Raw genomic sequence first — 14,096 nt, 5'->3', positions numbered from 1 at the left:
TACCCAGATTTTTGTATATGACCGACACTATGAAGACTCAAGAGTGATTTCAAGACGAAGAAGAAGAAGAAGCAGAAAAACAACCTCATTTTACATTGTTTCATAAAATATTTCAAATTTATTTGCCGTTCATGGTACAACGATACAATAAGTACGCTTTTGCGCTTGTAAGTGTCTATGTGTGTGTATAGGATTCTATGCGACTAGCTTGCTTTACACCCTGATCTGCTGTTGCGACTAGCTGCCCCAGTACACCGCCACATATACACGCATCGGACACTGCTTGATAGATGTGTTTAATACTGCTCTTATATTACATGATGACCGCACCACTGTCTGGGAAATGGAGAGTTCAGTTCGAAGTGTTGTGCAAAACGACTAATACCGAAACCGTAAAACATAAACATCCTCTTCATTGCCATTGCATGCTTATAAGATTTCCATGAATTCTCAATAGTCTTATTCAAAGTGTGTATCTGTGTGTTTGTGTATCTTTTTTTTTGTTTAGTGATCATACAATTCACACATGATCGCTTGCGTATGTTGCGTGTGCCATAGTCCAAAGATGGGAGACGTTAAATTCGAAGCCCCCAGAGGGCGGGGAGGGAGGTCAAAGGACACACCGCGCCTCACCGGCTCACGAGTTTAGCGCCTTCTGCCGAACCTCAGGAACACGTGATCCACATCCGTCCGCTTGCCCGTCTGTCCCGGTACCAGCATGTCGTCATCTAGGTAAAGAAAAGCTAAAATTTATACCGATTATTACATTTTCTCCCCTTCGAGGGGTGCTCGGGGTGCAGGTGAAACAGTGTGTGTCTGTGTGTGTGCGGGGTGTTTGGTCCATTGATCTACCATTACCAGCTGCCTCCTTTCGTATGTACGCGTTCAGTGCTTCGGCGAATTGGTTCGAGTTTTCCAGCGCCGCGCACACCTTCCGGAACTTGGGCGGAAGCTCGTCGATCAGTCTGTTCTCGCAGAGCGGTGGCATGGCGGAGCCGGCCACCAGGCTGCACACTATCACCAGCAACAGCACCACACACGTGACGGCTTTTAGTGAAGCGATCTGTTGGCTGGAAGTGTACGTACAGAGGATTAAACGACTGTTCATGTCCAACAAATGCACACCACAGATGGTGCTTTTTTGGGGGGCAATCGAGAACATCGAGCAGTGACATAGTAAATCAATTAGGTAGTGCATCCGCTTCGTCAACTGATAACAGCACTATTTGCGTAGCAGTACATCAAAAAGCCGTTAGCTCGCTATTGACAAATCCACTCTCCATCCACTTCCATATTCCCAGATACATTACCTAGCCATGTTTATAGTTCACAAAACTAGATCTGCACACAAACACTGCACACTAAGAACGTTCTGACCGACCAACGTGCAAAAGGATCACACAGGAATTCGACACTACAGCAAGAGCACCCAAGACAAGAGAGCCTGTGATCCTGCGTTGCGTGCTGTGTATGTTTGTTGTGTGGTGGGCAACCAAACGGTGAACAACAAACTCTCCCGACACTGGACCATGGGTCAGGATTTTATATCAATCCCAAAAACCCGCCACACGTCGGTCCATTTCGGTGCTGCGACGGCGCACTGGAACCAGCAGTGTACACTACCCGCGTTGGCTTCGTCATCACCGGTTGACTCCATCTGTTCGCTGTTTGTCTTTTGTCGTGTACGCCCGTACGTGTCGGCATGATACTCCCCAAGGGTGGATGGAGGCTGCCTCACCGCCTACTTTATCCACGCCGGCACACTGCATGGCATGGGAAACGGGTTGGATGGCAGGATAACGAGTAATGAAAAAATGTCAAATAGCTCCTGACAACCGGGCGACTTGGATCGTTGGACCCCCCCCCCCCTCCTCTGCATGGTTGATTTCATTTTGAAGTGGAATGCGTTGGAACGGTTTGTGCGAGTGAATTGTGATTAATTTTTCATCAAATTCATCAAATCGTGGATGATTTGCTCTGCTGAGGCACGTGCAATTTCGCTCTTCCCGCTTCTTGCTTCACATGATTATGTGACATTTTCAAGGGTTTTGCAACAAATTAAATTTTGTACCAGATGTAAGACACACCACCCCTACAGGAACACACTGTCCCCTGCGCCGAACAGCTGTACCCGTGTATGGCCGATGTGTATGTTTACCTTTAAAATCGAGCAGCACCGCGATCAAGCACCAATTAATACAGAGTTCATTGTATTGGCCGTTGAGGGAATTTGAGTTAGAACCTTTCTTTTTTCGGCATCGCCCCCCGAAAAAAAGGTTCAATGGATTCGCATTCGACCTAAACCCGCGCACCCCATCAGCAGTCACGTGGTGCGCGGATTACACACGTTCTATCACAACCCATCATCATCCATCGCCTGCCAGCCAGCCAGCGCACCCGTTTTCAATTCCGGGGACACGACAAAGCGAAACACATTTAAATGCATTACATTTACCTCGCACTGTACACTTCCACCACCACCAACAACGACGAGGACGATCGACTTCTTTTACCAGTACTCGATCAAAGACCGAAAAGTCCGAACCCAATACGGGAAACGGTAACGGAAATGGGCAAGGGGACACACAACACACAAGTTTCTTTCGCTTCGCTCGCCCTGACCGGTGGTTTCCTTTCCTTCGCCGCTCAATCGCTGACCTTTCGCCGGACCTTCGCGATCGTCAGTTCAATTGCATGCAGAGTTGGGAGCTGTTTAGTGCTGGTGCTTGGTTTAAACACCATTGACACCGGTGTGCGGTGGTGTGATGGGGGTGATAAAATGAGGGAAAACGGTTGGCAAAAGGTTAGAGTATACATTAGCACCGATCGCCTGTACCCCGATCGTGCCTCTAGAACGACTTGGATCCATCCACAAGGGTTGGGTTCGCTAGTGACTATTGCCAGTGGGCATACCGTGCCCGGACGACCAACCTGCTGGAGAGGCCTGTCTGTCCGTCTGTCTGTCTGTCAGTCCGCGTTGCCACTCCGTGCGAATCGACCGATCGGTCCTTACATCAGTACGCCGTGTGCCGTCGATCAAGCTGAACTGTTGCGCTTGCAAGGATCCCGATCTCCAGGAAGTGTGTGTGTGACGTGTGTGACTTGCGTGTGTGATTTTTTAAAGGGTACAATCGAGCAGGAAGTGTGCAAACCTCAGTGAGTTAAGCATCTCTGGACATTTGGATCCTTTGGAAGTGGTTGGTGGATAGTAGTAGTAGTAGTAGTAGCGATGGATCAACCCGTCTCGTCGAATAGTGGTAGTGGTAGTGGAAGTGTCCCGCAAGTGCCCATATGCTCCGCCAGCCAGTCGGAGATGCTGAGCCCACTGTACATGGAGGCGTACTGTCAGTCGCTCGAGCAGCCGGAATCGTTCTGGGGCGATCTGGCGGAACAGCTCATCGATTGGGATCAACCGTGGGAGAAAGTGCTGGACAATAGCAACAGCCCATTCACGAAGTGGTAAATATGAGAAGTACACTAAGGGTGGCAGTAGTGGTGGTGATAAAAGTGAGCTGTATTGTGAGATTATAGGAGTTTTCGAGATGGAATATAAGGAATCTTCCATGCAGATTTGGAGTACTACACAGTGACTACTAACAACTACTTTGAGTCTCATTTTTAAATCCAATCTCTATGGGACTTTGCCAACCTTTTCTGGTATAATCAGAACCGTTTCGTTCTGTTCAGCTTTGAAGCTGACGGCAGCTGTTAAGCAGCGCTGACGTCCTCCTAATGCAGCTCTTTGCGACGACATGATTCAGTGTGAGCTGATGATTCATCTCAACATTACTCTCACGAATTCTGACCTCGCAGTACCAGTACTCATCGTGAGCTCAATCAAAAGACATGCTTACTGCGTTCACTTCCCGTTACCAGTTTAAAGAAAAACCCTAAAGCCCAATTCGGGCACACCAACTTCACCATTGTTGAGCTACACGTTGTCTCGTTATGCACACGTTTAATGTATATTTAATAGAAATCATAAATCATACCGCATTAGTCGCATGACGCCAAACCCCCCGAACGCCGTAGCAAGTCGCTAGTCCGTTGGGAAGCATCGATAATAAACTTTTTCCGCAAGACGCAATCAATATCCATCATCAGCATTCAGCGTCTCCGGGAACACACACACACATGGCCACACACATGGCCACCCACTAGCAATGCGGTTTTTTGCATATGTGCTGGGGGAGGAAGCATGTTTTTTTGTGGTTCACTTTGCTTGTTTGTGTACGCACATTATCTCTATGTAACAAAATGAACCGAGAGCCAAAGGGGTGGTGACCAGGCGGGTGGGGCGAAGGGTTTATCACTCTATATGAAAATGAGGACAATGGTCGACCAGTTCCGAGCAGTTCCGATGGAGGAAGGAACAAAGGATTACACGTAGAACAAGGAGCAGCAGCGCATCAGCAGCATCAGCAGCATATTTATGTTTCGTCTTAGCGTCTCTGTGTAAAGCTCCATCATCGGTCAAGGGGATGCGCAATTAGGAGCGCCTTAGCAATAAAGAAAAAAACGCCTGCTTAGACTGCCCCGTGTCGCTGATGTGCGCTTCCTTTTTGCGTATGCTCTTCCTCTTTTCAGGTACGTTGGAGGAAAGCTCAACGCTTGCTACAACGCAATCGACCGCCATGTGCTCTCCGACAAGGGCAGCAAGGTGGCGCTCATTCATGACAGTCCCACCACCAACACGGTGCGCCATGTGACGTACAACGAGCTGTATGATAAGGTAAGGGGTATAACGGAAGCAGACAGCTTTCAACTCATTTCCTTACTTACTGGTTTATTCTACCCACACACGCGTGTTACATACATATTTACATTTCGGGGATTTCTTCTTTTTTTTAAAAAGGTGTCCCGATTAGCGGGAGGATTGCGGCGGCTGGGCGTCCAGAAGGGAGACCGGGTCGTTATCTATATGCCACTGATACCGGAAGCCATCATCGCGATGCTGGCCACCGCACGGCTCGGTGCCGTTCATTCCGTCGTGTTTGGAGGTCAGTTAAAATCGAATGCGCAAGCCCCACATGTCCTTTTCACGCCCTAATCACTGCAGGATTTGCGGCGAGCGAGCTGTGCACGCGAATAGAGCATGCCGAGCCGAAGGTGATCATTGCTGCGAACTGTGGCGTCGAGCCGCACAAGATCATCTACTATCTGGACATCCTGCACGAGGCGGTCGCAATGTCGCGCTGGAAGCCGGCCAAGAACATCATCTACCGACGGGCGAACATCCTGATGTCGGATCTGGACGAGACGTGGGACATTGCCTGGGAGAATGCGCTCGACACTGTGCCGGTCGACTGTGTGCCGGTCGAGGCGAACGATCCACTCTACATTCTCTACACTTCCGGGACGACAGGTATGGGGTATGGTGGAGTGGAGGGGTCCTTGTCGAATGTTGAATCTATTTTTCCCGCTTTCCCGCCCGCTCATCGCATCGCAGACAAACCGAAGGGCATACAGCGACCGATCGGTGGCCATCTGGTCACGCTGATGTACACGATGAACACGATCTACGGCCTCCAGCAGGACGATGTGTGGTGGAACGCGTCCGACCTGGGCTGGGTCGTGGGACACTCGTACATCTGCTACGGACCGCTGCTGTACGGTGCGACCAGCGTCATGTACGAGGGCAAACCGGACCGAACGCCCGATCCGGGCCAGTACTTTCGCATCATCGATCAGCACAAGGTGTCGGCCGTGTTTTCCGTACCGACCGCTTTTCGCGTCATCCGGCGCGTCGATCCGGACGTCACGTATGGGCGGAAGTACAGCTTGAAGTCGCTGCGCGCCATCTTCATCGCCGGGGAGCACTGTGATCTGGAAACGATGGTGAGTGTTGTATGAGCGATTGGATTGTTCAAGATGAAGCGTTATCATTGCAAATGCTGGTTGATTTTGTTCCCCTTGAGCCATATTCTACATTCTACAATCGAATTCATCGTTCGCGGAAGTCGACACAATTACTGCAACCTTTGTTTAGATTTCTACGTGTGTAGCTGTTGCATCCCACACCGCATTCGCACACACTCGCACACGCACACGTGTCGCCCTCCAACTGCCGCGCGGTTTGCGCACCGCGCATTGCGCGTGTATGCGTATTTACGGGCGTTATTTTTAGCGCGCGACACCGAAACTAGCCCCATAGCCCCGAGCTTACCCAGCGGCTTACACCCCTCTCAACCCCCTGAATGAGCTGAATAAGCTACGCCTACGTATTTTAAACGGAAATAGAGCATTAGGTGTGGGTTAGGCAGTTGAGCAGCAACAATAACAACGAAAAAAAGGGCAAAATTCTACTGGATCCGTCGATTGATCGGTCGATCGATCGTTTGTTACTACTACCCCGTGGGAGGCCAAAGCTCACCCCCAAAAAAGCCCCACGACATTCACGCACACACAGCACCAAAGTATTGTAGGTATTAGCGACTTTATTATCACAAGCAATTGTTTATTAGTTTATTAGTTACGTTAACAAAACGGGGTTTATAAATTGAGATCTAAAGAAAAATATTACGCTTACTTTCCTGCCTTTCTCTCTCTCTCGCTCTCTCTCTCTCTGCGTGATGAGCATTTGCATTATTTTTAGTAGGGGGGTAAATTGGTATAAGCGCTTGGTCTGTGAGACATCCACACACACACATACCCTAACTAACTAAAAGCTGTGGCCTGCCGATGTATACAGTTCGGACAGATCCCTGCTGTTGCTGCTAGGAGCCGGTTGTCCCCCCTTTTTTTGCCTTATAATTCCTTCTTACAAGCTAGTGTTAGGCTTATAGCAAAGTTTTAGATACATTAGATGTAACCACCAAGAGCAGCCAAAGCCAAGACAAACCTTCGCTTCCTTCCACGTCCACGTCCGTTCGTCCGTGTTCTGCTCTCTCTCTTTCTCTCTCTCCTTCTAAGCGTGTATATCCCTTCGTTCCAGAAATGGATGCGCAAAACGTTCAAGGTGCCCGTGCTGAACCAGTGGTGGCAAACGGAGACCGGTTCGGCCATCACGGCGACCTGCGTCGGCTTTGCGCAGAACCTGCAGACGCCCCCGTTCACGACGGGCCTGCCGTACTGCGGGTACGACATCTACGTGCTGGACAAGAACGGCCACGAAGCGAAACCGAACGAGCTGGGACGCATCGTGGTGAAGCTGCCGCTGCCACCGGGCAACATGGCCACGCTGTACCGCAGTGACGAGCTGTTCCGCAAAACGTACTTCCAACGGTTTCCGGTACGATCTCTCTCTCTCTCTCTCTCTCTCTCTCTCTCTTTCTCTCCCTCTCTCTCAGTGTTATAATCAGTCATTTTTTTCGGATTTCCGACGCTTCCAGGGCTACTACGACACGATGGACGCCGGGTACAAGGACGAGAATGGGTACATCTACGTGACGGCACGGGACGACGACGTGATCAATGTTGCTGGCCACCGTATCTCCACGTCGAGCCTGGAGGATGCGATCCTGCGGCATCCGGACGTGGCCGATGCGGCCGTGTTCGGTGTGCCCGAACCGACCAAGGGCCAGATACCGCTCTGCCTGTACGTGACGAAGGCGAACGTGTCCAAGCCGGCCGCCAAGATGTCGGTCGAGCTGATCAACATCATACGGGAGGTGATTGGACCGATCGCCGCCTTCAAACTAGCCGCCCAAGTACAAAGCTTACCACGCACCCGATCCGGTAAGAAAACGGGAACCACCACCAGCTGCCAGTTCGGTTCGGTTGCTAACGTCCGCTCCTCTTTTCCTGCTCCTTCCACAAAAAAAAACAGGCAAAACGTTACGCAAAGCGATGGCTGACCTGGCGGCAAACAAGCACATCGCCATACCGGCCACGGTCGAGGACGCGACGGTGTTTGTCGACATTAAGCGCGCGCTGCGCGAGCTCGGCTACGCGATGGCCGCGCCCGATCCGGAGCTGCGACAAACCGTAAGATGAAGGATGACGGCGCAATGATTTTTTGTTCGGTATTTCGGCACGCCACCACCACCACCAGCCGCCTTCTTGCGTGCGTTGTTGCGCATTGCGCTTTCGCGACGTTTCGGCGTTCTTCATGCGTCGCCGGCTGCTTTGATTTCTTGCGTAGTGTCTCTCTCTCGCTCTTGGCCCCCTTCGTTCGCATTTCGTAACTTCCGTAGTTGTTAACGTTATATTACTTGTGCTGCACACACACACACACGCACATCTCCTTAATAAAAACTAGCAAACATGGTAAAAGGCTTAGGAAGAAAAACCCAACCTCTCCAACGGAAACAAAACCGCATCGTGTGTACAACGAGAGCGACACGGGCTCGAAAACCGAAAACTGAGTGGATTTTGCTTTCCTTTCCGTGGTTGTTTCGCTGCAGGGAGGTGGGGGGAGGAGGGGTTCGTACTTCTACTTCTCCTCTTCTTCGACCTTCGCGCCTGTCCTTTGCCGCGTCCTAGTTTGCGACGTCCACACGGTGGATGATTTAATACTGGCGCGGATCATCATCATCCGGCAACGCATCCCGGGACAGTGGGTGTTTTCGTGTTTTCTTCGTGGTGGTGGTTTTTCTGTTGTTGTTTTTTTAGTACTCCAGATGCTTTATTTCGAAATCGTGCCCGTTACAATCGTCGGAGAAGTAATCTAGAATGCTCGGATCCGGTAGAAAGCTGTACATCGGCTTGTCCTGCGCGCAGTCCAGCATCATCCGGTGGCAGTTGTTCGCGTTCAGCACACTGTCCGCCGCATCGTTCGTGAGCAGGCTTTCGAAATCCATCGCATTGTCCTGGAAGGAATCGATCGTGTCGCCGATCAGTGTGCTGTTGCTGCCGTCGCTGCCGGCGGCCGCCGACGGTGGTGTCAGCTGTTCCAAAAGACTTTGATGGTGTTGTTGATGATGATGATGAGGATGATGCTGCTGCTGTTGGTGTTGCTGTTGTTGATGTTGGTGCTGCTGTTGCTGCTGGTGTAGATTTAGATGGTGTTTGTTGGCATGTTTCGACGAGAGTGACGTTCCCAGCCCTAGTCGGAAGCAGTTGCTGGGGCTGCTGCTGGTGCTGCTGCTACTGCTGCTCGCGCTAGTGCTTGCGACGGGTTGCGTGTCCTGCTGCACGCCAAACCCTTGCGACACGATCTGGTTAGCGTCGTACCTGCTATTATTGTTCCTGTCACTATGATGTAGATGACTCGTGTGATGATGCTGCTGCTGCTGCTGATTATTGTGTTGGAGATGATGGTGCTGCGGTTGCTGATGGTGCAAACTGCCAAACGGTAGCTGCTTGGTGCCGGTAACCGTTGCTATGTTCGCCTGCTGCTCATTTTGATCCATCAGATCCATATGCAGCATTATGCGCAAGCTATTGCCGCTTACTAGATCGTTGTTGTTCAGGAAGCCGTGCGATGGAGCGTGCTCGTGCAACACGTGCTGCTGCTGCTGTGACCCCGTGGGTTGGTTGGTCGCAAAGCTGTTGGTCGCCAGCAGCTTGCCATTCGGATCGCCGTCACCGTTACAGAACATCGCATCGATCGCATCGTGCATGGTTGCCGCCGCGGGTGGTGCATGAGTCGCCGTCCTGGTGGCGGCTGGATCGGGATCGTGATTCGTTATCATCGGGAACGGCCCATCACTGTCGAGCGAGTGCATGTGAAAGTCGACCAGATCGATGTCCTCGAAATCGTTCAGCATGATCGTATCCTGCTGCATCGACGCATCGCCCGTGTCCCCGTTGACCGCCTCAAAGTTGACCGATTTCATGCTCAGCGACAAATCGTGCATATCCCCGACGGCGGCTCGCACACCGCTTGCATTACCATTACCACCAGCAACACCAGCACCGACGACCGACGACATACCACCACCAGCGCCCCCGTTACGCAGCTCATCGGTCGGTTCCGTTTTCATTGTCAGCCCCGATATGGTCGGCTGCACCTGTCCGAGCACTTTGTCCAGCGTGGGACGGTGCGTTGGGCTGCGCTCGATTGGCGCCAGCGTGCTGGTCAGCTCGGGCGGCAACATTTCGTGCATATCGTGCCCGTAGTCCACCGTGGTCGAGTCGGCCGGTGTGAGCCCCTCCAGGAAGAAGCTGCCCTCCAGTGCCGCACCGACTGTGGTGTCCGGCACCGACACACGGTCCGGCGTTTGATTGGCGCTCACAGTACCACCGGCCGAGGCGTCACCGTCCGCGGTACAGGGTGCGTCGCACGAGTCGCCGCCGCCTCCGGTCGTGAGGGAGTAAGGCGATCCTACGAGCACCGTGGCAAGTTGTGGTTGATGTGCTGACGACGATGATGAAGATGATGGTGGCGGTGGCGGAGGCGGTGGAATAGTGACCGCTGCATTGATCACCATCGGCTGGTCGGAGGCAGCGAACGGATTGTTGCACAGCGACCGGAACTGCTCGAGCTCTTCCTGGCTCTTCTTCAGCTGCAGCTGCAGCTCGGCAATGCGCTTCTGCTGCTCCGCCAGCAAACTGTCCTCTATTTCTGCCTCTGCCGTGCCACCGGCCGTGGCGCCTCCGGCCGTGCTCGGCACGCCGCCGGCACACGGTTCGATCGACTTTATGTACGGTTTCAGCCGCTCGATCAGGTTCGACTTTGTGCCGGACACGGCCAGATTGTACTGCTTGCAGTACTTTTTCAGCTGTGACACTTTCAGCCTGTTCAGCGTATCCAGCGCAATGTCCATTGCAGCGAACGTTGTGGGCAGTGTTGTGCTGGTTCCCATGCCAACGCTGCTGCCGCTACCATTTCCAACTCCCCCGGTGGTACTGTTCTTGCTTCGTCCAGAACCTGACCCCGATCCGGCGCCACCGCCGACCCCACTACTACTACCCCCCGGTCCGAGGGGAGAATCGATCGGTGTTTGATCGCTACCGGCCAGCTCCTCCGCATCTGTGTTGGTGGTGGTAGGCGCCTCCCTAGAGCTGGAGGGCGATGAAACGCCGGCCGGTTTCTTGCACATCTCTTCCAGATACTCCAACAAGTACTGCTGCTGCATGATCAACTGATAGTTGTTATCGGAACCTCCGCCGCCGCTGCTGCCACCACCGTGTCCGGCGGACGACGAGGAGGAGGAGGACGATCCTCTGTGCGCATTCGGCGGCCCCTTGTACTCGTGGAATTTGATCGGCTTCGCCTTGGTGATACTCTTCGTTTTGCTCTTCTTCTTCGCCAGCTTCTCTTTGCCGCCGTTGCTCCCAGCGATCCCGCTGCCATTGCTGCTACTGCTGCTGCTGATTAGTTTGAGGTCCGAGGGTATCGGTGTCATGGTAAGTGTCGGTCGAACTGTGGCTAGATCGCCGCTCAGATTGTTGTTGGCACTTGGCGTTGGCAGTATGGGTCGAAGCGTGCTGGTGGTGATGCTCGGGGTGTTGCTGCTGCTGGTGATGATGGTACTGCTGCTGCTACTGCTGCTGGGCGTAGCAGCAACAGCACCACCACCACCACCCTGCTCCATGGGAATTTCCGCAATCGTCGCAATATTGCCACTGCTCGTTACCGCGGCGATGGTCGCAACGGCCGTCGTCGCCGCCACCACCGTCGGAGTTGCAATCGCGGCCAGCACCGTCCCATCGTTCACCACGATCGGGATGGTGGGCTTTAGGGTGAAAAATTCCGGCTGTGCGGTCAGCAACGTTTGAGGCTGGGGCTGGAGGCCTGTGGCTGCTGTTGGTGTCGCCGCCGGGAAAGGCTGTAGCTGTATCTGGTGCTGCAGAATGGTGGTGGCCGGGACGCCCGGCTGGTTTACCACCGCCACGGTCACACTGTGCAGCGATTCACCCTCGGAGCTGAGCGAGTCCTCGCCCTCGCCCACCGTCGTCGGCGTCGCGACCGACGCGTTCGACTCGTCCAGCGTGGATGCATAGTCTACCAGCCCCTCCTTGACCATGCGCTCGATCGGTTCCTCCACGTGCAGGATGTTCTTGCCGATCAGATCGAGCGGACCGGGGCGGTGCGATATCTTCGAGTTGAGATGATCGACCAGAAGGGCTTTCTCCAGCATGCGTCGCTTTTCCGCCAGGCTTGGGTCCACGTGGCTGTCGCACTGCTCGAGAATGTGCCGCTGCTCGAGCTCTAGCCGGTCGGGGCGCTTTTTTATCTTTGCCTTCAGCAGGTCGCCCGTTTTGGCCCGTTCCAGCTGCCGGCGCTGTTCATAGATTGCCGGTGACGTTTTCAGTGCTGCATGGGAAGGGGGGAATAAGCGAAAAAATCAAGTGTAAGATGCAGGTGGCCATTCGGACTCGAAGATTAGTGCTTTGCAAACTCACATGGCATTATTCCTTGCTGTACCAGCTGATCGTACGGACGCCGCATCGACAGCTTCACGATGAGTGCTGTTTTGAGGGGGAAAAAGACACATAAATAAATATAATTAGAGGTTAAATAAAAAAGACCAAAACGACTCGCCGACTTCCGGACTTACATTGTTTGTTCTTGTCCATGGCGCTTTGCAGTGGACTGCTATCGATGACTGCCTTCGGGGGGGAAACTCTCGAGTAGGATGTGCCTGGTTGTGCACCTTCGTCTAATACTACGGTATGTTGCTGTAACCGATTTGTCATGTTCGGGTCCATGTCCACCACGACCTCGTCTGCAAGCAAACATCAAAAAAGGGGACAAAAAGAAAACACAAAAACCGGCATGAACCACATGGCACTAACAGCAGCAGCAGCAGCAGCAAGAGTTTGCAATTCCGCAAACGGCACACGCATCGCTCCACCGCAGACAGTAGAACGGCTTGCGTGATGGAGCCCACTTTTACGCATCAACCATCACCGGCTTGCGCGAAGAAGAGGGGAAGATGCATACCCATTTGGCTCGGTCTCGGTGCACTTATCACAGCTTCGGTATACTTCTGTCCATCTTCGTTAAAAATGCCATCTTTCCGTGCACCCTGGTATTCTATCAATATTTCACACCACCAGCAAAAAACAAAAAACCAAAAATCGCTTCACGACCAGCTCTTTATCACGTTCAGTGTCTTAAGGCGAGCTACCACACGGCACACACCGCCTGCACAGCCCGTCGCAGCCCGTCGCTCGCGTACAATCGCCGTGGATCGGGCAGCGCGCAGCAGACAGCGGAGGAGCATTAGTCATATGTTTTTTTATAAGCCATTTTCCCGTACGTTCCCGTGCTAGAGCGTGCGGACGATAGTTTCAACCGATGCTACCACGTCTAAATGCTTCACCCAGCACAGTTTAACACCAATTGCGTACGTTTTTGCTCACGAAACGGGTCACACAACGCGCTGCACCGTATTTACACCGTGTACGCATAATTTGCTATTAAGATTCTTTTTTTTATCCCTTCGTTCTTTCCCTCCCTTCTTCGCACCGCTGCAGCATCAGCAGCAGTAGTGGGAGCAGCACACACACTGGCAGCACAGATACACCATTGCCCGAGCCATCGCCCTTGGCGCTGGTGGCCCTGCCCGTGCTCGGTTCGCGCAAACCACACTTACCCGGCAGAAATAAACGTTCCTTGTCCATTTAGGCCACTTTTCGGGGTGAATTTTCTTAGCGGGAAGCAAATAAATTATATTTTAATAATACCGTAATTCAATGGATAACAAGTAAACACCAATTTTTTTCATATCTACTGCGGCTACATGCTCGGGTTGACAGATTGGCGTGCGAGAGCGATCGTGGGGGAAGGCGAAGTGTTTATATCATTTTTCGTACAGTTTTCGCCGCCGGTGCCATGTTCGTTCAATGAAAGATCAAATCTTTATCATTTTACTTGCAGCAGAACCTTGTTTTACCTTAATTTGTTCCATGCCGGCGACGGGAACGGTCGCTCAAAATACATACGCTCGCTGAGGACGAGTCGTTCGAGCGTGTGTCGAGTAGATAACCCACGACTGTATACGTTTTCAAGTTTTTCAAATCTGTCAAACGTCAATAGATGACCAATTGTTCCGACGCGTCTACACGTTCCTTACAAAAGATCTTTATTCTTCAAATAAAGATTATTTTGATAATTGGATTAGCAAATGCATTGTTTGGTTTTCTGTTTTTTTTCATCTTCTTCAGTTACAACATCATTTATTTTAGAGGATTCTTATCCGTTGTTCAAACTGTAGCAGCCATCTTGCTTCGGTTGCCTGATTCAGCATATCTAAACTAAACGG

At 52.2% G+C, this 14,096-nt stretch overlaps 3 protein-coding genes across 8 annotated transcripts; 1 reads left to right on the top strand and 2 right to left on the bottom strand.

The window, feature by feature from the left end:
* Positions 1 to 88: 88 nt before the first annotated feature.
* On the bottom strand, positions 89 to 1,658 carry LOC120897158 (dromyosuppressin). 4 transcript variants are annotated; one of them, XM_040301819.1, is made up of 3 exons: positions 1,311 to 1,658; positions 853 to 1,070; positions 89 to 743 (listed from the first exon to the last, which is right to left on the bottom strand). In XM_040301819.1, exons 1-3 carry the CDS (start codon positions 1,316 to 1,318, stop codon positions 646 to 648), a joined length of 324 nt encoding a protein of 107 aa, XP_040157753.1. In that variant the 5' UTR covers positions 1,319 to 1,658; the 3' UTR covers positions 89 to 645. The 4 variants fall into 4 exon arrangements, with proteins under 4 accessions (XP_040157753.1, XP_040157755.1, XP_040157756.1 ...); XM_040301821.1 differs by having other exon boundaries at positions 89 to 728; XM_040301822.1 differs by having other exon boundaries at positions 89 to 728; positions 859 to 1,070; positions 1,311 to 1,651.
* A 1,188-nt stretch (positions 1,659 to 2,846) lies between these two features.
* Positions 2,847 to 8,235, top strand: LOC120897156 (acyl-CoA synthetase short-chain family member 3, mitochondrial). The gene is made up of 8 exons (XM_040301816.1): positions 2,847 to 3,459; positions 4,588 to 4,732; positions 4,856 to 5,000; positions 5,060 to 5,365; positions 5,450 to 5,838; positions 6,935 to 7,231; positions 7,332 to 7,677; positions 7,769 to 8,235. Exons 1-8 carry the CDS (start codon positions 3,230 to 3,232, stop codon positions 7,933 to 7,935), a joined length of 2,025 nt encoding a protein of 674 aa, XP_040157750.1. The 5' UTR covers positions 2,847 to 3,229; the 3' UTR covers positions 7,936 to 8,235.
* On the bottom strand, positions 4,767 to 13,571 carry LOC120897154 (homeotic protein female sterile). Of its 3 annotated transcripts, none has more exons than XM_040301813.1 (5): positions 13,428 to 13,571; positions 12,387 to 12,554; positions 12,232 to 12,297; positions 6,842 to 12,142; positions 4,767 to 5,826 (listed from the first exon to the last, which is right to left on the bottom strand). In XM_040301813.1, the coding sequence occupies exons 1-4, from the start codon at positions 13,453 to 13,455 to the stop codon at positions 8,550 to 8,552; spliced, it is 3,855 nt and encodes a 1,284-aa protein (XP_040157747.1). In that variant the 5' UTR covers positions 13,456 to 13,571; the 3' UTR covers positions 4,767 to 5,826; positions 6,842 to 8,549. The 3 variants fall into 3 exon arrangements, with proteins under 3 accessions (XP_040157747.1, XP_040157748.1, XP_040157745.1); XM_040301814.1 differs by lacking the exon at positions 13,428 to 13,571 and adding an exon at positions 12,773 to 13,393 and having other exon boundaries at positions 5,980 to 12,142; XM_040301811.1 differs by having other exon boundaries at positions 4,770 to 5,826; positions 5,980 to 12,142.
* Between the last annotated feature and the right edge of the window lie 525 nt (positions 13,572 to 14,096).

This window comes from Anopheles arabiensis, chromosome 2, assembly GCF_016920715.1.
Source record: "Anopheles arabiensis isolate DONGOLA chromosome 2, AaraD3, whole genome shotgun sequence".
Taxonomy (NCBI): Eukaryota; Metazoa; Arthropoda; class Insecta; order Diptera; family Culicidae; genus Anopheles; species Anopheles arabiensis.
The sequence above is the reverse complement of the archived record's forward strand: the minus strand, read 5'-3'. Positions and strand labels throughout refer to the sequence as shown.

Excerpts from the sequence above, each read along its gene's own strand:
- LOC120897158 (XM_040301819.1), bottom strand. Across the intron at positions 744-852 it reads AAAGGAGGCAGCTGGTAATG|CTTTTCTTTACCTAGATGAC; the intron begins GTAGATCAATGG and ends TATAAATTTTAG.
- LOC120897156 (XM_040301816.1), top strand. The coding sequence starts at position 3,230 with ATGGATCAACCCGTCTCGTCGAATAGTGGTAGTGGTAGTGGAAGTGTC. Across the intron at positions 7,232-7,331 it reads CGTACTTCCAACGGTTTCCG|GGCTACTACGACACGATGGA; the intron begins GTACGATCTCTC and ends CGACGCTTCCAG. Across the intron at positions 7,678-7,768 it reads CTTACCACGCACCCGATCCG|GCAAAACGTTACGCAAAGCG; the intron begins GTAAGAAAACGG and ends AAAAAAAAACAG.
- LOC120897154 (XM_040301813.1), bottom strand. The coding sequence starts at position 13,455 with ATGGACAAGGAACGTTTATTTCTGCCGG. Across the intron at positions 12,555-13,427 it reads GGAACGTTTATTTCTGCCGG|ACGAGGTCGTGGTGGACATG; the intron begins GTAAGTGTGGTT and ends GTTTGCTTGCAG. Across the intron at positions 12,298-12,386 it reads CATGGACAAGAACAAACAAT|CACTCATCGTGAAGCTGTCG; the intron begins GTAAGTCCGGAA and ends CCCTCAAAACAG.